We start from the raw sequence: 21293 nt of genomic DNA on the forward strand, positions 1-21293 counted from the left end.
AATGAATATATTAATTTTTGTCTTCAAACAGGTCAGATTTCCCCTGTAGCACTGGCGACCCAACCCTTCGAGCATCGAGAGTTCAGGGGACTGAGGGGAGGTGAAGATGTACAACTGACTTTGTAGGTGATTTACCATCCAGGAGGAGAAATACAAAAAACATTTGTATCTTATTTTCACTCTGCATTGAGAGGATATAACTGCATTTGTTACAAGGGCACTTTGAAGGAGAGGGAGCTGAGTAAATGTGGAATGAGGGGAAACATTGCATTTTAAATTCCATGGGGCAGGGGCTGGGTTTTGTTACATTTGCACAGTGGGGGCCTGACTCCTGACATGGGCTCTGCTGGGTACTACACTAATATGAACAATTACTGGATGACAGATTCACACCTACGAGAGTGGGGCTAGATCTGAAAGTAGGGTAAAAGTGTATTTTGTATTAAATCCAGTTGGACAGTCTGGGACCTGGCTCATAAGTGGGGTTAACTGGGGATTTGATGAGAGATGGATGTGACCTTGACAGTGTTTTGAGTTGGACAAGGGCCCTGCACAGGGATGGGACTATGTAGATAACAGGCAGGTTCAGGTCATTAAGGTCTCTCTTCTCCCTTGCCAATAGGGGTCTGTCCCTGGTGGAGCAGACGGGCAGGGGTTCTGGCGCAGTGTGACCTCCTGCTGATCTGAACCCAGTGTGCGTCCGGGGGGTAGGAGAACTCAAGTGAAGGCTGGTGGGTGTTGGCTGGGGTAACTCTGGTCTTTATGGGGTGTCACAGAAAGGGGCCATGAGCTGAGGGCGGCCGGAGGGTAACCTGGTTATCCTTGCACCTTCTTCCACTTCTCCATGCTGATGGCTAAACCGGGGTTGGGGCAAGTGGGTGGTGTTGGTGTCCTGGGGGCTTAAGCTAGGCTAGATAATAGGGGATGAGGGAGGGTGGGGGGTGTCAGATAACCCTGATGGTAGGTGAGGGGGAGGTGGGGGTGCTGGGATAATGAGGGGGGGGTTAGGTACCCCAGTGGGGAGGGGAGGTGGGGGTGCTTGGATAATGGGGTTCAGGTAACCCAGCGGGGAGGGGAGGTGGGGGTGCTCGGATGATGGGGGTCAGGTAACCCCGCTGGTGGGGGAGGGGGAAGTGGGGGTGCTGGGATAATGAGGGGGGGTCAGGTAACCCCGCTGGGAGGGGAGGGGCTGGTGGAGAAAGGAGGGGCTGGTCGGGTAACCCCGAGGGGAGGTGCGGGGAGAGGGGGCGCGCGCTGGCTCAGCGTGGCAACGGGAGCCGGCACGTGCCGAGCGGACTCCTTGGCCGGCGGCGGAGGGAGCCGAGCGCTGGGATTGGCGCGAGGCGGCCTATAAATGCCGTGAGGCGGCGCGGCGGCCCCGGCAGTCGGAGCTGGGGCTGGCGGCGCTCGCAGGGCCTGTAAGGGAGGCAGTGGCGGCCTGAGATAACCCCCACCCTTTCCCCAGCGCCGGGGATCGGCGGCGACGACAGCCCGAGGGGCCGGGCCACCCCTTCCCCTGCAGCCCGCCGGATGCTGCCGGGCTCGGGGCCGGGGGGCCAGGGTCTCCGGGGGCATGAGGAGCGGCCGCCGCAGGGAACAGTGACGTCCCCGGTCCTCTCCCCCTGAGGGGGCCGAACCCCCCCGCCTGGAGCTCAGCCCCCCTCCCCCTCCCCATGACAGAAAGCGCCCGTCGCCTTGGAGACGCCCGCCCGCCGCCCCCCACTCGCCAGGCCCGGGGGGGTCCGCGCCGCCCCTAGCGGCATGACAGCAGCTGCCCCCGCCCCCGGGGGCGGCCCGGGGGGAGACCGCCTGCCGCCCCGCCGGGGGCTGCCGTGAGCCCAGCGCTCGCCCTGCCCGCCCGCCCGGCCCCCCATGCCCCCGCGGGACGAGGATGGAGGCGGTGGGGGACTTTGAGTACAGCAAGAAGGACCTGATCGGGCACGGAGCCTTCGCCGTGGTCTTCAAAGGCCGCCACCGCAAGGTAACCGGAGCTGCGCCTGGCCCCCCGCCGCTCCCGGGCTGGTTACACAACCGCCCCCGCGAGAGCCCCCCGGGACTGAGCTGCGCACCCGGCGGGCCGGGTCGGCCACTCCGGCTCCCCAGAGCCCCAGGCGGCGAGCGCGGCAGGAGCTGCCTGGGGCTCCCCTCTCCGCTGCTCCGGGGGCTTTGTTGTGATGGGTCCTGCCAGACAGGAAGGTTTGAACCCGGCGTGTTTTGCCCTTCGGGCAGGTGGACTGGCTGCGGCGGGGAGACGCGCAGATCGGTGTGGCGAGGGGGGGGCTTGTCTGCCTTCATTTAATGTGTGTGACTCCACGGCTTTTATAACCTCAGTGCACCGAGTCCTTCCTTGGTCAGGGCTCCTACCTGCCAAAGAGCAGAGCTCCATCTACTGACTGGTGCCTGGGAATCTGGACTCCTGCACCATTTCAGTTCTCCTCTCACAAAAAGCTGTAGGAACAGTTGGCCAGCTTTGATAAAGGTTAAAACCCAGGTAGTTTGCCCTTTCTTTTTCCTGCTGTTTGGTGGCTCCCAAATGCAGCTGCTGCTTTTGGGGGGGGATCATCTGTATAGGAGACTGGTTTCTTTGTTTTGCAACAGTCACCAGTGTTTATCTCACTTGATAACTGGAGACCTAATGGAAAATTGGCTCCTGTTGGATTGGCTGAAGATTTCTTAAATTGAAAGGTGTCTCCTTTCCCAGCATTGCTTCCCCATTAGCCCAGATAGCATTAGGTGCACTACACCTTCACGCTTTTTATCATGAGATTTTAGCCTGTGTGTGTTGGGGAGGGGGCGGAGAGAGAACCTGGCACAATTCTGATTTCCAAAGAAATCTATGTAGTGTCAAGGAACACTTCAGTTTTATTCTTCATGGACATTAGAGGGGCACTCTCAACTCGCAGTGGCCCAATTATTTAGATTTTTTTCTAAAAACAAGTTCTTACAAAATCTAAGGTCAGTAGACGTTATTCCACAACATCATAAATAAATATGCATAACTTGTTTTTAAACAAATATTCCCCCAGGTTGTGTGCAATGCAGATATTGCAGCATTAAGAGCCTGAAGGTGAAAGTATATAAATAACTGTGAAACTGACAATGTTGATGTTAGCTGTGGAAGATAAGAGGAAAAGAAAGAAACAAACAGCAACAATAGTGAAAAGCAAACTGGATTTATACAATCCTTTCCATTTTAACAATCTAAGGTGTTAATGTGATTTTTTTTTAAACTGGAATTTTGTCTTTCTCAAAACAGTTCACCATTGTAGTTTATAATGGTTTTGGTAGATGTGTAAAGTGTCACTGAATGAAAAGAACACTAGAGGTTTTGGTGGCCTTATTTGAAAATCACAAAAATAATCACAAAAGGGACAGATTAGGGATCCATTTATTCTTTCGTTGGGGTAACTTTAGTCAGTCGCTAATGGGAAAAGTAAACATCTTTTTGTTTTTAAAAAGACTCTTTTCCTTTGCAGAAAACGGATTGGGAAGTAGCCATAAAAAGCATTAACAAAAAGAATTTGTCAAAGTCACAAATCCTGCTTGGGAAAGAAATAAAAATCTTAAAGGTATGTTAATTTGCAGTGATTTTTAAAGCCTTCTCACTGTGCTTTATTTGAAAGGAAATGGGAATTTCGGTCCAGTTCTTATGAGATGGGTGGCCGTATAACAATCACCATAGTCCTAGTTTTCATAGCCTTGTTAGTTGCAGCAGTGGTCAATAAATGAATGGGCCAAGAAAAGAGACTGAATTTTCCTTTTATCTCCAGAAAAGGTCCCAGAACAGGTGTAAGGTACATAGTGGGCTAGTGGGGTGGGGAAGCTTCTGTTCTGTACCGGCTGTATGGATAGAGGATTTTATACAGCAGGGCTGTTAATCTGGCACATTTCATTAGCACTACATTTACTGCAAATAATGGGGGAGAGGAGGAGAGAACATGTTATCAGTTTTTTTTCTTTGTAAAGATTACTTGAATTCTTCACCTTCTTTGCTCAAAGGCAGGGTGGTTACTTGAAAATTAGAGTGTTTGTGCTGGGATTTGATTCTCAGGACAACCTGTACACTCCTAAGTAAAATGTTAACTCAAAATTCACAGCATATGTTCGGTGGAGGAAACTTAACAGAAACCTAATTTATTTTGACAGTACTGAATTATGTGAAAACCCTGCATAAGGCTCTGCTCTTTAGAAAGTGCCCTTAGTGATCCTGTACTTCAACTCTGCAAGCTTCCCTACCTGTCATCTCTCCCGCTATTGGATAGTCATTATCGGAATTTGCTTTATTCTGATATTTTCAAACATGGCATGACACATTACTGTCTGGAAATTCCAGTGTTAGGTACATTATTGTGGCTCTATTTATTTAGTTCCTGTGGCATCCTCTTTAAAACAAGCTAGAAATGAAGTTTAACCACTTGAGTGTCCTGGAAGTTTTGTTTAATATCATTTAACTTGTCTTCCAATCACTTTAAAAAGGATGAATTGTTGAGGTGAAAATAATAGTCTAATCAATTTATTGTCCCCTAAGCAAGGTGTTGTGCAAGAGTACAAAGTAAATTCAGTCAGGTTTTGGTATAAATTCAGGTATTTTATAATGGAATACTTAAAACAAAATATGGAAAATAAATTCTGGAAACAAACACTCAAAGAAATGTACCTATCCCATGAATGAGTAAGTCATTCTTTAGCTGTTCATTATGCCAGACTATATTTTCATGATGTAATTATTTTGTTTTATAGGAACTTCAGCATGAGAATATTGTGGCACTCTATGATGTCCAGGTAAACAATCTCCTTTTCTGCTGTAAAATCTGTATTAAAATATATCGTGTGGGAATGTTGAAACTGATTTCTGTGCTTTTTTTGAATGCTCAGATCATTCTGGTGAAAGATTTAATCACTTTTTTAAAGGGTGTTCGCTATTAAATACAAAACTTGTACAAAACAAATACAAAGCTTGTGTAAGGAGCACAATGTACTGTAGGCTGCAGGGTTCCAAGAGCAAGTGAAAGCTTGTGAATCTCTGCAGAGGCTGTTTGTGTAGTCTGGCCCAGAGGGAGAGCATCAGCTGGCACTTACAGGTAACTGGGTGAAGTTACATGGGTGGTAGCAGCTATTCTCCTTTCCTAATTAGAAGGAAGGAAAATGCTGCTAACTGGGAAGTGGCAGCTGGCAGAGAATGGGTGTGTTCACCAGTTAGGACATTTTTCTAACAGTTGATTTGAAAGAATGATTTTCATTTGTTAAGGTGGGCAACATGAAGGAGTTAACATAATTTAGAATCCTAACTATAGAAGTGGCTTTGAGATCCCTGTAGTGTGGAAATATGCTGTTTAATCCTGTGTCAGTGGGGCAAAACTGAAAGCAATTGAAGGCATAGTGATGTGACATTTAAATGTTGCTGATGTAGCTAGTGGAACATAGATATACAATGACATGTATAACACAGGTGTGTGACTGGGCCTCTTGGAATGGGAAAACAATGTAGCAAACCACTTCGATCCTATTTTCCCCCTTTCTTGTATGTCTAGGAATCTGCCTGTAAAGGTTGAAATGGTTTAGTCCAGCATATGGGGAGTGCATGCCTAAATGAATTCTCCTTAGAGAGAGATGCTGTATTCTGAGACTTGCAAGTGTTGAGTACGGCTATGTATGTAATTATGTAGGTTATGCAGTTATTTTTTCTACTTGAATAGGAACCTTACATTTATCTCCTGGGCTTGATTCTAATCTTAAATACAGAGGCATATTTGTGAATAAAATTACTGTAAAGAATCCTTAGGACAGTGCACAGTTAAAATATAATTAAACCTGCATAAAATTGACCTTTCCTCATATCTCATGGTTGTGAATAACCATGCCAAAAATAAACTCTAAATTTTTGGTGCAAGATGGTGGTGTGCGGACATCCCTTCTTTCCCCATCCCCTTCCAAACTACACACTGAGATGTGTGGACCTACAGTACTTTTTCTACTGTGTTTCTTATATTCAGCATTGTGGATTTCTCTTACAGTATTTGATAACATCAAGACCACCTTAGACAGAGTACTGATCACTTTTCTGCATTCTCTGCCCTGCTTATTGAGGAGTTTAGGGCCTGATGCTGAGGGTTGTTGAGTGGGAATAGCAGGCTCTCAGCATCTGGACTTGAATGATGTCCTCAACCATTGCAAGGGAAATTCTGAATCCTGAGCATTGGATATTGGGAAGTAAGGGGGCAGCTGACTTTAAAACCCGTTGCATAAAACCTATAACTTAAAACTTCTAAATGTACACATGTTCTGTTAATATATTAGTTTAAACTCACCAACCTTTACTTTAAAAAAAAAAAAAAAAAAAAAAAAAAAAAAAAAAAGCTTTGCAGTTCACCTTTAAGGCATGTTGTCTTGGTTCCATGTTTTGATGATCTAATCGTTGTGTATCTTTCCATTATAAACTCCAAGGAGTCTAATTCTCCTTCTGATTCATGCACAAAACTCCCACTAGTGTGCTGTGAAGGGAGAATAGTAACCTACATTTGTGTGTGGAAGCCATTTCTTTACATAAAGTTTATTTGGAAAGGTAAGTCTCATACTTTCCTGGTCTGTCAGGGTTGGAAAGATGCCAATATAGTAAACGTTAGTCATGAGACTTCTCATATGATCAGGCCTATAGTCTCCGTTTGACATGGGGATGGTTCTGCTTGTCATTCAGCCTTGTGCGTAATTAAAAGGCACAGCTATAAGTAGGAGAAGGGAAAACTGCATGTCAGACCTTGGATATATTTCAGACACATGCATAGTAAAATATAAAACTTTGCATGCTGAGGTTGCTTTTATTGATGAAATATTTGCTAAAGAATATGTAAATCAAACAAATAGACTTTCAATTTCTCTATAGTGCTATGATTGTGAAATATTATACAGCATTAATTTATGAAATTACATTAATTTATATCCCAGAAAGAAAGGCACTATACTAGGCATTCAAACATCTGGCAGCCATTGTATCTACTCATTTGCTTTAGTGTTTCATGTTCTAGCATGTATTACACTTTTTCTTTCCCATAACATCAAACATTTTGGGAATATAATACAGTTGATTAGACTTTTGGAAATCAAGCAGTTATCAAATCACAGAAACAACAGTCTTTGGGTCTGAATGTTGGAGCCAGTAAAGTCTGTATCACAGTAGGGAGTTCCCAGTGTGACTGGGAGTCTGTTTTTATAGATCTCGGTCTGTAGTTTTTGTTAACCTTAGGCAGTTTGAAGCAGAAAATGCTCATGTTTTAAACAGCGCTGTTTGACAGACCAGTTTACTAAATAATCAAAGAACTGACTTTGTTTTACTAGGTCTTCTGAGTGAAAAGCTGGTGGGTTATAAGTAGCTAAAAACCATGTGGTGAAAAATATAAATGTATTTTAATACAGAATAAATATTTTCAGTAGCACTTAGTGGTAAGTGATCTATTTACACAATGCCGTTATAGCTATATATTTGTTTATATTCCACTCTGGAATATATCAAGTCTGTGAATTAAAGGGATAGTAAATCCTTTAAAATGAATCACTGAACTTTTGCTTTATTTTGAAATAATTCTCATGTTTGATGCATTTCAAGTAAGGTAGTTTCTGTCACAGATTCCCTCTCCCCTTATCTCTGTCCAGATACACTTTTGTTGGTATTGCATTGCCTATCGGCTGTCCCACAATCAGTAATGAGAAGCATACCCTGCTAAAGCTTTTAATTAAATCTAAAGGGACCTTGATTGTGAACAATCCTGCTATTAGCACATGGGCATTTGGAAGCATCATACATTGCTCTGGCTTCAACTCTCTCTGAATTCAGAGGTTTGATATACCACTTAGCATGTGTAGCCTTCACTCCATTATAATACTAAAAGTGCCCATTCATCTGGAAATGTTCCCAAATGAATTGGTGAGCCATTAATGTGTATGCATTGCTTGGCATTAATATTGTGTTGTACTGATGCCAGCACAATAATTGCCATTGATTTCCATAAGGTGACTACATGCAGTGTTGGCAGGTTTGAACTGTAGTTAAGCATTTCATATAAGCAGAGACATACTTGCTATTTATGTTATCTTGGGAGCCAAGATAACTGTAGCAAGCTATAGTATTAGAGAGTATGCAGGATAGTTTTTAGTAGAGCTGATACTTAGAGCAAATCGGTAACATGGACAGTAGTTCCTTAGAATCGTATTGGAATGCTATAATATATTTAAAACCGATAAGGCTGCAGATACCTGTCCCCTTATCAGTCCATTAAGGACCAGTAGGGAAGGTTAAATGCCCAAAGAAGTGGTTTAAGCTGGTGCTTCTTATTTTTATTACTGGAGACATTTTTAAAAACTATTTTTCTTTATCTGTGCGCAAAGGATGAGTAGTTAGTTGGAACAATGAGTTTGAGGTCCCGGGACTCTGAAAGGTTATTTTAATGACAAACTTAAAACTTTAAAAATAAACACAGAGCTCTGTAACATTCTAAATCACTAATGAAATAGATGGGTAGTCTTTAACATGTGAAGACTTGTTTTAAAATAAAATATTTAAAAATAACTTCCTGTATTTGCCTTCTAGAGCTTGAGTCCAGCATTCTTTGTCTTACTGAGGTGTGGATTACTTCCAAACCCCTAAGCAGCATCTGGAATCCATCTCCTTTCCCTGCTTCAGGTTTCTGGGATGTCATTCACTTTTATAGGAGGAACAGAGAAACCTTGACTCAGATCTTGACAGGTTAATTAAAAAGCAAAACAAACAACTCCCTCCCAACACTTTAACCCATCTTTTGTAAAGTGCATTGAGATCCTTGGATAAAAGATGCTACTTAAGTGAAAATATTAGTTATCTGTACACAACAATGTGATGGAAAATAGCTATTTAGAATGAGCTATATTTAGGCTGTGAATTTATGCTTTTTTTTAAAGTTGGTGATCCCAACTGCATGTATTGAATGGAGATAATCCTTTATGTAGAGCCAGGCTGCTCCTGTTCTAGCAAATAATTTATCATTCAGAAAGTTATTTAAAATATCAGACATCTGAATAAAAGTAGGACATACATCTTGGAAGTAATGATATAATGGGGTGGATGAATGTCTCCACCATATGGAGACTGGAGTTTGCTGCTTGAATAGTAGATCAGAAATCACTGATTTCTGGTCTGTTAGAGAAATAAATTTTCTTTAAAGATACTACCTGTGTAGGGTTCTCTTTTCTGGGGCTTAGCTTACTGCTGGGCAGAATACCCTTAGCCCTTCCTGTTATCCTTGGGGGCAGTGGTAGCAAGATAGAGCACAAGCCAGATAACCTATTGGCCATCGTACATCACCCCCTACTTAAATTGAAGTGTTCAGATGTTAGTATTTATATCAGTTCCTTCTAGACCATGGTTAGGGAAGGAAGTCCCTGTTGGAGACTGCATTTCTGTATCACTCTGTTTTACCATCATTAGTTGTGTATCCTTGTTAGATTTACCCAAACATTCCATCAGTCTGGCATGGCTGCCTACATTTTTTGAGGTGGCTGCTTCAGTCACTCTGGCATGTTCTTGTTCTTTGCTTGTTCTGGGGCTTTGGTGCTTGCTCCAGCACCTACTTCAATGTGTCTGCCCTTGTTTCTTTGATTTGGCACTTCAGCACAGGATTCTTCTCGGAGCACCAACATCTAAGTTAGGATGCTCCAGTGCCATATTTTTCTCAGGTTCTTGTCTAAGGTCTCTAAACTCAGAAATGCCTGATCCTGCTCTGTTGTCCCAGCACAGCCATTCCGTACATCCCCTTAAACATTGAAAACCATTTCTGAGCTGAGCCACAAAACCACTGTCCTCTCCTCTTTTTTAAAATCACTCCCAAAGTCCACTTATTCTCTTGTCCCACAAAAAATTTTTATGCTTTGTATTAATTTCTCAACAAATGAATTATTTTTGCTCCAGCATGTTATGCACTAACCTCACTGAGCAACTGAATAGTCATTCCTCACCTGCGTCTCTTTACTCTCTCGTTCTGTGGTATGCTGTGTTGTGTCCAATACTAGTTGGTAAACTTCTTAGGGTAAAGATATTTTCTCTTCTATACTGGGAGACATCTCTCCTGCTTTTAGGCATTGTTTAAATAGTTAATTTCTTCCTTATTTAGTAAGACACTCATGGCTGACAGGCCTAAAATATTATACTTCTTTGACTTCCCTATTGGGAATGCATCTCTGTGGTGGAAAATACAATCAGCCTCTAAAATGAAGGCTGCAGAAGTCTAAAAATAATGTGTTTAAAAAAAAAAACATGATGGAAAGAAAATTCACTCAAGAATCTGAATTTCTAAATCACATAGCACTTAGTAGTAGCTGGAAGGTTGGCTGCCATAATGCTGCTCCTTGAAGAATGAGATAGAATTAGTGTCTAAAATTGGTGGGTTATGAGAAGGAATTGAGGGATAGGGGCAACCTTTTAAAAGTTTATTTGATCCTGTTGAAGCAAAGCTAATATGTTGTCCTTAACTTACCCTGCTGTGCCTAGTTATTACAAAATAATATTACAAAAAGATGCATCCGATGAAGTGAGCTGTAGCTCACAAAAGCTTATGCTCAAATAAATTTGTTAGTCTCTAAGGTGCCACAAGTACTCCTTTTCTTTTCGCGACTACAGACTAACACGGCTGCTACTCTGAAACTAGTTATTACAGTTTGTGTGTCATGGCCCTGTTTCAAGAACTTACAAGTGTGTATGTGCACAGAATAATTTGTGAAAGGCAGATGTTTGATGTGACAGTAACATTATTTTGTATTATGTAGCAGACCATTCTGAGAGTGACTATTCAGTTTAATTCCTACCATAACTGTTAGTTAAGTACACCATTTCATGTACCAGAAAGTGACTGGCCTTGCTATTGTAGTACATTTGCCATGGCTGATTGCTCTTTTATATGAATAATTGGCAGCATGTATGCTATTTGATCCTACTGTCAGATGTCAATTGACATTTCGTCTGAGACTTAACATTTAGGCAGGACTAAACAAATGTTCAGTCCTATGTGGAGGATTATTGCTGTGATGTACACACAGGAAAAAACTTAATCCATGACTGCAGTACAGTGAGAAACCACTAAAAATTATATTGAGCAAACTCCTATTAACTAAATCATTAGTGCTTTTGCCAAATATCTCAGTGTCCCAGAGAGGTGAGACGCAAGCTTGGCCAAGAAATTATAACTAATGTACGGCAAGTTAATTTTCAGATTCGTTAATCAGAAGATGATGGGTATATGAGCTGTCATGCTGACATACAAACACTCGGGACTCAGATCATAAATGTGTGTTTAAATGGAACTAATAGACATAGAGCAAGAGAGTATCCATTTGATTTGGTGCCATTTCCAGGAGGCAGGGAGTGTTCACAGGGTCCTTATTGAAATTGTTCTTCCAGGGTGTTAAAATAATTGGCAGCCCATTAAGATTATTCTCTGCAGATGTTAATTCATTACAAAGAACAATTTCATAAACCAAAAGAAATCTAGGATATATAACTAGAGCTATAGATTATTGATGGCCACAATTGTTAATCTTGGATATTTGACTTGCGCTTTGCTTTTTAAAAAATGAATGTGTTCTACATGGAAATATTTTGTTCTGTACCAAACCCTTGCTTTGGGCTGGGACTTCATCCACATCCCCGTCCTGAGACACCTCCTGAATATCAGGGGTTAAAAGGCAGTGTGTTTTGATGGACTTAATGCCTAATATTCCCTTCCTAAATGTATGTGTTTAGCTTTCAGAAGACCTGGAATGTTTTGTTAGCATTTTCTATCTTCTACTTGTCCTTGCTGCAGAAACCCTGAATCAATTGATTCAGAAGCATCACACACAAAAAGAGGGACTGGAGATAGTAAAGCACGGCATGCAAAGAAAAAAATGTTTGAATGGATGTTCATGTGACTCTAGCAGAATATAATTTTTGTTTTGCATGTTATTCATCTAAAGCTAGTAGAAGCATAGGCTGGAACAGTTGCAACTGTAATGATTTTGTGATCTGTTTATAAATTTATAAATTTTAAAAACGAAGTTTTCAAAAACAGCTTTATTAGGTCAGTTTTATTCTTGAATGTTAGGTCTGTAACGCATTGGGTCACTATATTTTGAATACTTTATCTTATGCTCTGTTTAGCAGGTCAAACCAAAGACCACAAATTGAAGGAATGATGGAGGATGTGAATAGTTCTGCTCCTCAGCAAAATAATTCAAAAGGTTTCTGAATGTATCGCAACATGGAGTTTATATTCTTCATGCTGTCCAAAAATATGGTTGATACAAGACGTATACTAGAGAAATTTATTGTGAATTTCGATGGTGATGTGAGCTAATTCAGCTGTTCTGTATTAGGGAGCTTGTATTGGTGGAACATTGAAAGATGTTTGGGTTCGAGGTAAACTTTAGTGCTCTGTGTGGTTGGTCAACCTAAAGCCAGCAGTGTGCAAAGTTTTACTTAGAGGACATGAACTAGATATGACTTTTGACCAGATGGGAGAAAACTCCTTGTGAAACATTTAATCTACTCGTCTGATTGGTGAAAAGGATTAATCTGTCCTAGATTAAGGCTACCAACCTGGGATTAATAAAGTTAATCTGAAGTAATGATTCTTACTAACTATCTTATTTGGCTGCCAAAACACATCAAACACCCTTTTCTAGGACTAGTGGTTAAGGAAAAGCTACATAACTGCCTTGGTTTACGGAGAATGCTCTAGTTTAACCTAGTTTAACTGTTTAAACAACTGTAGGAAACAACACAGGTGTACCTGTAAATGGAAAATCTTGGTGTATTTTTCCCATTTTAAATCTTACTGTTGTGCTCTAGCACCTAATCCAAACTTGTATCTGCAGTCAGGATACTAGTTATGAAAAAACTTGGAAAATAACTCATGTCACCAAGGTGAGCAAAAGTTGGTGCATATGAAGGATTAGAGCCTTAGTGTGGTGTAAAACAAACCGCAGTGTGTAGGGCAAGATCCAAGTATTAGATTATGCTGAAATGGTTAGAGTTTAAATACACTGGGGAAGAGTTAAAGATAACTCTTGATTGTGCTATATTAATAAACAATATTGCCCCACAAAGTTAAAATGTAAAAATAGTACTGTGACCTTGGGACCCCTCAGCACTAACTAGCAGAGGGAACCTCCTACCAGAACTTTCATCAGGTCTGACACAGTCATTGCCCCAACTTGCTGTTGTCATAATCTGTATCTAAAAGGTGTTGTGTAAGGTGTCATGTGCAAATTGGTAACACACTAGTCATTAATATTGTTGTGTGATGTCTGCACGGAGGATGTTTAAAGAACTACAGAGGTATGCTGGAAGTATGTTCCCAAAATGTGTTTGGCAGATAGTGCCTAAGCCCAGTCTGTCGCAGGCAAAAGAAGGTTGTTTTGCAGGCTTGACAATCTCCAAAATAAATTAAGCAAGGTGAGACCAAAGACCGTGAAAGCATGTTTACAAGTAAGGTAAACAAAGCCCTCAGGCGAGCAAGTCGGGGAATGTGACCACTAATTTAAATAATATAGATTCTCTCCAAATAAATTGTCTGAACTCTAGAGCACAGACAGGTTGAAGCTTCATTTAAGACTTCAGTTTCAGATATACAGGTTTAAAAATTTAAACATTTTGGGAATTGGTATTTAGGGATGAACTTAGACAAAATTGGGAAATTCAGTTAGGTGTTTAAATGTTTGGATAGGGTTCTATGGAGTGAGGGGCTTGAGTTAAGGTTAACTGGGGTTATTGGAGGGGAGGGGATTGGAAATATTACAGATCTTGTAATCTTGATCCATTGCCACTTGTCACTGTTTCCCAGAAACAAGTAAATGAAATCCTTGGCCATACTGTATTAGTAGCCACAAGCATAGGTGCTGACTCTGTGGGTGCTCCAGGGCTAGAGCACCCATGGGGAAAAATTAGTGGGTGCTCTGCATCCACCGGCAGCCAAGCTCCCCTCCCCGCCCCACCTCGCCTCTGCCTTCCCCCCGAGCACGCCGCGTCCCCGCTTCTCCGGCTACCTCCCAGTGCTTGCCACTGCAAAACAGCTGTTTCGCGGTGTAACAAGTTCTGGGAAGGAGGGGGGAGGAGCGGGAACGTGGTGCGCTCAGGGGAGGAGGCGGGGAAGGGGTTGGAATAGGGGCAGGGAGGGGGCGGAGTTGGGGCGGGGACTTTGGGGAAGGAGTTGGAATGGGGGGACGGGGGGGCAGAGGGGGGTCGAGCACCCACTGGCGCTAACAGAAGTCGGCGCCTATGGTTCCAAGGGACACATGGGCTGCCTTCAGAGTGGGCAGCTGGCAGAAGAAAAGAGTGGTCATGCAAACTGCACAAAACAGCCCACTTTTCTCAAGTTCCTATGTACAAAAAATGTGTACTTCTGATCCAGCGCTCTCTGGCACCAACCACCTCCTCAACTGTCTGAGGGGAGTGTCCAAATAACTGTGGCATTGCAGTGTTTACTTTGATTTTTAAGTGATATTAAACTAACCGCTCTTTAGATTCCTCCTGCTTATTTGGAGAAGGAACAGTCACTGTCATGGGACAACTAAAGGGCTTCCTATTTCTGAAGGGAGCAATTTCAGTTGAAAGGATATTGCTTCACAGGGAATTCTGGAAAATTTGCTCTTTAGTTCTGTGGTGAATAACTAGCATTAGCCGATTGTTAGATTCTGTCATGAGTTACCATTTTTGTACAAAGAAAACTGCATAATTTGAGCTGCTAATTATGTGAAATCTTCAGTTCTGATTGTTCATATTTTTGCTCTATGCACCAACCATTCTGTTTGCCAGTGGAGAGTAGATATTGGAACTTGAGAAAACTTGCTATGTAACAGGGTAAGATAATTGAAATAGAATTTCAAGAGTTGAAGTGGAGTATGATCTGATGGCAGGCTCCTCAGCTGCCTAAACTCTCAACCTGCTGACTGAAATCTATAGTTGAGATCTTATGGAAAATCAGGTACATTACACTCCTGTTAAAGCACAAGAGAGGAATTACTGCCAGTGCCACAGCTTGTTATAACTTTCACTTGTTTAGTGTCTTCCACCCAAAGAACACAAAGAACTTTACAAACAATGAATTAGTTCTCATCATGCCTCTGTGAGGTGACATTGATCCCCTTTTATGGGTGGGGAAAAAAGATTTGTTGAAGGTTGCACAGCAAGTCTGAGAGAGCCAGGAATAGAACTTAAGTCTCCTGGCTTTCAGTACTCTTTCTTTAAGTACTTGCCCATTCTTCATCCGTCAGAATGATGGAAATCAACTGGAATGCACAAGTACTTTAATTAGTGCAGATAGTTTGCAATTTAGGCATTGTGCTCTGAATATTCTAAATGTTGTTTGGTGTCTCCAGGAGAGTTCTAGAAGAAAATATGAATGGTTTAGTTGGAAGACTTTATTAAGAAGACACACAGCAAGAACCACTATCAAAGAAAAAAGACAGCTTGTATTGTCATGAAATATTTTCAGTCATCTAATTAGAGCAAGAGAAAATATGTACATTAGGGTTGCCAACTTTCTAATTGCACAAAACTGAGCACCCTTGCCCTGCCCCTTTCCCCACCCCTTCCTGAGGCCCTGCCCCTTCTTCAAGGCTGCACCCGTGTTCACTCCATCCCCCCTCGCTCACTCTCCCCCACCCTCACTCACTTTCACTGGGTTGGGATGCAGGAGGGGCTGAGGGCTTCAGCTAGGCTTGCAGGCTCTGGGGTGGGGCTGAGGATGAGGAGGTTGGGGTGCAGGAGGGGACTCTGGGCTGGGGCCAAGGGGTTTGGTGTGCAGGAGGGGACTCGGGACTGGGGTGGGGGTGTGGGCTCCAGCTGGGGGGGTGGGGCCAGGGTTGAGGGGTATGGGGTACAGGAGAGGTTTCAGTGCTGGGACAGAGGGTTGGGATGCAGGCTCTGGGAGAGAGTTAGGGTGCAGGAGGGGGTTCTGACCTGGGGCAAGGGGTTGGGGTGCGGGAGGGGGTTCAGGGTGCGGGCTCTGGCCGAGCGGTGCAGCAGGGCTGAGGCAGGCTCCCTGGTTGCCCTTGTGCCGCGCAGCTCCCAGAAGTGGCGACATGTCCCTTCTCCGGCTCCTAGGTGGAAGCACAGCCAGATAGCTCTGTATGCTGCCCGCAGGCGCCGCCCCCGCAGCTCCCATTGGCCGCAGTTCCTGGCCAATAGAAGCTGCAAAGCCGGTGCTCGAGGCTAGGGCAGCACGCTGAGCCCCCGTGGCCACCCCTGTGTCTAGGAGCCAGACATGCCGGCTGCTTCCAGGAGCTGTGTTGAGCCAGGGCAGGCAGGGAGCCTGCCTTAGCCCCGCTGCGTCGCCAACCTGACTTTTAGTGGCCTGGTCAGTGATGGTGACCAGAGCCGTAAGGGTCCCTTTTCAACCGGGCGTTCTGTTCGAAAACTGGATGCCTGCAACCCTAATGTACATGTTTATCTGACTTTGTTTTTTCCAGGCAGGCAATATACTTTGTGGTTTGTAGAGGACACATGCTCCAAGAAACAAAACAAACAGGAACTTCCTGTAATTTGATCTACCGCTGCTTCAGTGTTGGTTGTTTGTTGGTGGGAGTTAGCCCTTAGTTCCAACAGACTTGATTAACTTTCCAAGAAACTTGCTTCAAGATGCAAACAAATCTGTAATGCTTTCAATGTTCTGAGTTGGAGAAAGAGCACCTTGATTGCCTTTATGCACAGCTAAAGGGGGTGGCTAACATGAACACTTCCAAAAGGTTAATTGGACTACCTCTGTGTTGAACAAACATTAAACTACCTAGTTCATCTTAAATGTAACTTATTCTTGCAAGTGAATAGAAATTAGGATCTTTTTAGAAAACAGATTCCAGGAATTAGAATGCTAATACTACTTGACAGTAATTTGATGTGTTCAGCGCTTTTATGTAAGCTTTCATTTTTCAGTCTTGTAGTTCATGATACCAGCTGAAATGCCTGGGCTCTTTACTGTAGGAACAGCTTTACTGTATTTTGTTCTCAAACACAGGAATACAAATTTTCAGCATTAAGCAATCCACCCCAAACTTGGTTTGGCTTTCAATTGTTAAAATGTGCTGTGTTTAGTAATTGGCAGTTTCAAACCAGCAATTATAAATTATTGTAATTAAAAAATATAAGTAGCTGAATATCTTTTTTTCTCTCATTTGTGTAATGCCTGTAGAATTTAGAAGTCCGAACCCATAAGAGGTTATGTACTGTACTTTTTGATTGTCAGACTTAGGCAAGTCAGCTTCCTTGCTCTGGATCTGATCCAGTGCTCGTTGAAGTCACTGGGAATGCTCCCGCTGACTGTATTGGGCTTTGGATCAGGTTCTGACATAGCACATCAAAGCACAATTTTTTAAATACTTTTTTGCTGAGAGTTCAGTGTACAATCAAGTGTTTACCAGGTGTCTGTGAACACCTGAAAAATCACTTCATCGTTTCATAGAAGTTCTTGACAGCATGCTCAGATTCAAAATGTGTGAAGACTTTAAATATAAGCATCAAAAAGTGACTAATTTCACAGCTGCTGTTTTGCTGTATAGTGCCCCTTCGGACTTCTTTTGTCACTAGTATACATACAGGCAAACTGTGTATAATTCTGCTTCCAAATGTGGAATGTCCCTTATCCTGTATGGTATGGTACCTCCCTCTCCTCCTTCAAACTCCTCAAAAACCATCTCTTCCAACACATTTTCCAACCACCACCACTCTTATGTTAACTTTAGTTCTATTGTATAGGGATTGAATGTACTGTCCCACTTAAAAAGAACCATAACTTTATTTTGTGTGTTCTTTTCTCCTTCTCACTTGTTATCTCCTCCTAGCTCCCTCTGACTCCTCATGCATTCTGTCTACTGCTACCCAGTCAGAATGCAAACTCTGAGACTGAGTTTTGACTGTATATAAATGCCATGGAACACCTGTGGCACTATAGGCATATGTTAGAAAATTGAAAATGAATCAATATAGAAATCTGAGCGCTGCAGCACATTGTTACCAATACATACAATTTGTGTTGGTACAGATGAATAGACTTTCTCTTAGGTTAAAAAAGAATCTTTGGTGCATAAAAAGTCCATGTTCTTATTTCCACCCTAAAAAGCAGGAAAGGTTGCAGTTTACAGTTGGGGGTTAGCTAATCAGCCTTTGAATAACTCTTACCCTATTATCAGACTGGGAGTCCCAGTTCCAAATGAGTTGGAAGAGGTCAGAAGCTTGGAAAATCTCACTAGGGCTGCCATATCAAATTGCAGCCTTGCCGTCAGATGCTTAAATCCATGTCTGGAGCATGCCTCAGCCAATGACTCATTGGGAAGATAATTTCTAGAAGTATACAAGGAGCCTGGATTAAGTACCCTGGAAGTCTGATAATACGTTCGGGTATCCAGTTTATTCCAGGCATTTGGCAAACTGATGTGTGATTTTTTTGATTGACCTTCAGTTTTTCAAGTGGCAGGATCAATGCTTGTTTGGCCAAGGAGCAGGGAACCTTACTTTGAAATCTCTCTTACAGGGGATTGGCTGGCTCTGGAAAATCTTAAACAGCCTTTTGCTGTGGCCACTAGTTCAAATTTGAGCCAGGATGTTAAAAACCAACAGATATCATCTAATGGCTGATTGGTTGGACTGGTGTCCAGTTGAAGAGGTGGCCAAATATGGGGGGATACCTGATTGGCCCTTTATTAATGTAGCGTTGGCTGAGATACTGAATAGGTATGAAGGTTAAAGGGACAATGTGTGAATGACACTCACACTGTTGCTCTCTTCGCCGTGTATTTTGTATGGCTAGAGATTCTTTGATTATTTGTCTGGCAATCTTCATGAGAACTAATACACACTTTTAAACGTAAAATCTTAATGACTGTTGTATGAAGACTTAGGAACATCAGTTATTACACTAAAATTTAATGGTTTTGAGTAAGATCATTTCATTTAATTGATAATCTAATACTACATTTGGTTAGGGTAAGAGTTTTTTGTTTTGTTTTTTGTTTTGAAGGCCCTATCTTGTCATCTCCCTAAATAAGATCTATTGTGCTTTTCTTTCAGGAAATGCCCAACTCTGTCTTCTTGGTAATGGAGGTATGTGTTTGTGTATGTTTCTGTTTAACTGGATTTGAATTAGTCTTAATTTACAAAAGTGCTATAAAAATGTATTGACTAAGCAGATATAGCTGCAATATAACCTTGGCCGGCTGAAATTTGTAAATCTGAAAGCTGGATCATTAATTTCATATGCATTGTTCAAGATGGCAATAATTGTGTGTTCTATAAATTATGCAGTGTTTCTGTTCACAATACCATAATTCTTAATGGAATGTTTCCATTACACACCAGAATTAATAACTATGAATAATTGACAAAAATAATAATAAAGTCAAACAGATGGAAAAGATTTTCTAGATTTTATTAGGAAAAAACATATAAGAAATGAAAATGAACATCTAATAAATGGAGTGAACATTCAGACATCTACATTTTGAGTACCAGCCTTTCCTTTTTTTCAACAGTATTGCAATGGTGGAGACTTGGCAGATTACTTGCAAGGTATTTGATTACCATGTTTCTCTATTTGTATACTGTCATGCTAAACACTGTAGTCTACAGTTGTAAAATCCATCAGTATTCCTTTTTTGCTTCTGATGTAGATATTTTATTTGTGTAATATCTCTAATGTAATGTCATCACTGTCGACACTGAATGTGGTCATTGAATGTCCTGCTTTCCAAATTTCACTATTACAGTAAAGCAGCTAATGTTGAATATGTTAAGTGATTTCTGTTTGAAATAAATTCTAGATAGATTGCACCCAATTTAATTAACTCAGTTTCCAAGTGTAAGGAGGTGCTTGTGCCTTGAGAAGGATTTAATGAGGCTATGTTTTGGGGACTTTCTTTCCTTTTTGGTTTATTCTTACTTAGCATTCATGACTCCCCAGGACAGAAAGCAATGGGAAACCCTGTTGCAATCCTGTATGTGAGGGCAATGCAGTTTACTGTTTCTGGTTAAGTACCAGGATATTTACGTTTCTGTGATGCCCAAGCACATAGGAAGTCAGAGATTTGAGCTCCTATATGGCTGAATTAGGAGAACGTGCTTTAAGATGGTGAAACTTACTATTAATGTTGGGTCAGGAGGTTATGGTTTTTTGGTTAGCAACATAGATCACTGTATGTACCCAACGAATTCCCATCAGTTGCTCCACTTTCTGATATAAACTTACACTGCCACCATCTGTTTCTACTGTATAGTCTTTCCAGTGAAAAATCCCATTGAAATTAATAGGCAGCAGCTTTAAAACAAACAAAAGGAAGTATTTCTTCACACAACACACAGTCAACCTGTGGAACTCATTGCCAGAGGATGTTGTGGTGGCCAAAACTATAACAGGGTTCAAAAAAGAATTAGTTAAAGTTCATGGAGGATAGGTCCGTCAATGGTTATTAGCTACGAAGGTCAGGGATGTCCTTAGTCTCTAATTTCTAGGAGCTGGGAGTGGAAAACAGGATGGATCACTGGATGATTTCCTCTTCTTTTCATTCCCTCTGAAGCACCTGGCATTGGCCACAGTTGGAAAACAGGATACTGGGCTAGATGGACCATTGATCTTGACCCAGTATAGCTCTGTTTATGTTCAGTAGCTGTTCTTAAATCTAGTGGAAGAAGTATTCCAACTATTATATTTATGTTATAACACACCTCTCCAAGAATTTGGAAACCAAATTCTTATTTCTCCTTACAGCTTCAGGTTTTGCATTTGTATAAAAGTTATGTCTTTTAGCCATTGTAAATGTTTCTTTTAATGCTAACTCTACCAAAAGCTAATAAAATAAGTGATCAATCTATAAGAGTTCTGTCCATGCACAGCTGGTCTAAGTCATGCCTTTGTCCCTATCCTGAAACAGTTGAATTTAAAACATTCCATTATTTGTAGAGCTGAAAGAAGAAAAGTTCTAATCTAACACTTCGGTAACATGGTGCAAATTTTTGTCAGATTATATTCTAAATCTGATTCTGTGGTGCTGCTGACCTTGTTTTGATTCTTCCCCACTCCCTTTTCTAGGAATTGCTTCTAGAAATTTGCTGAATTACTTGGATAATGAGGCTTTGTGAAAAAGCACTTTTGTTTTACTAGGCAGAGATTTCACCTTCTTGCATGCCTCTGCTTAGGGTGATGACACAAGTTTCAGAATCATGACATGAGTTCATTTTTTAAAAACATCTTTTAAAAAGTTTTCTCTTTGGGGAGAAATAAATCATCCTTCCCTGGAAAGTAACATTT

General features: G+C 41.9%; 2 protein-coding genes across 5 annotated transcripts in view; both read left to right on the forward strand.

Moving 5' to 3' along the window:
• The window catches only part of LOC102934767 (notchless protein homolog 1), a 64204-nt gene extending 63933 nt beyond the window's left edge, over positions 1-271 (forward strand). Inside the window, exon 28 of the transcript XR_006286242.1 lies at positions 32-271. The gene's annotated coding sequence lies outside the window, so the exon portion shown is untranslated. The remainder of the gene's footprint in view (positions 1-31) is intronic.
• A 1096-nt stretch (positions 272-1367) lies between these two features.
• Positions 1368-21293, forward strand: part of ULK2 (unc-51 like autophagy activating kinase 2) — a 55131-nt gene continuing 35205 nt past the window's right edge. For 2 of the 4 annotated variants that reach the window (XM_037880194.2, XM_037880195.2), the window contains exons 1-5: positions 1370-1981; positions 3477-3569; positions 4741-4782; positions 19061-19093; positions 19522-19558. In XM_037880194.2, coding sequence (XP_037736122.1) covers positions 1892-1981; positions 3477-3569; positions 4741-4782; positions 19061-19093; positions 19522-19558 — 295 coding nt within the window. In that variant the 5' untranslated portion in view covers positions 1370-1891. Of the gene's footprint in view, positions 1982-3476; positions 3570-4740; positions 4783-19060; positions 19094-19521; positions 19559-21293 lie in introns of all 4 variants that reach the window. The other 2 variants (XM_037880196.2, XM_043531057.1) reach the window with 2 other exon arrangements.

The sequence above is a fragment of the Chelonia mydas genome, chromosome 17, assembly GCF_015237465.2.
Source record: "Chelonia mydas isolate rCheMyd1 chromosome 17, rCheMyd1.pri.v2, whole genome shotgun sequence".
NCBI lineage: Eukaryota > Metazoa > Chordata > Testudines > Cheloniidae > Chelonia > Chelonia mydas.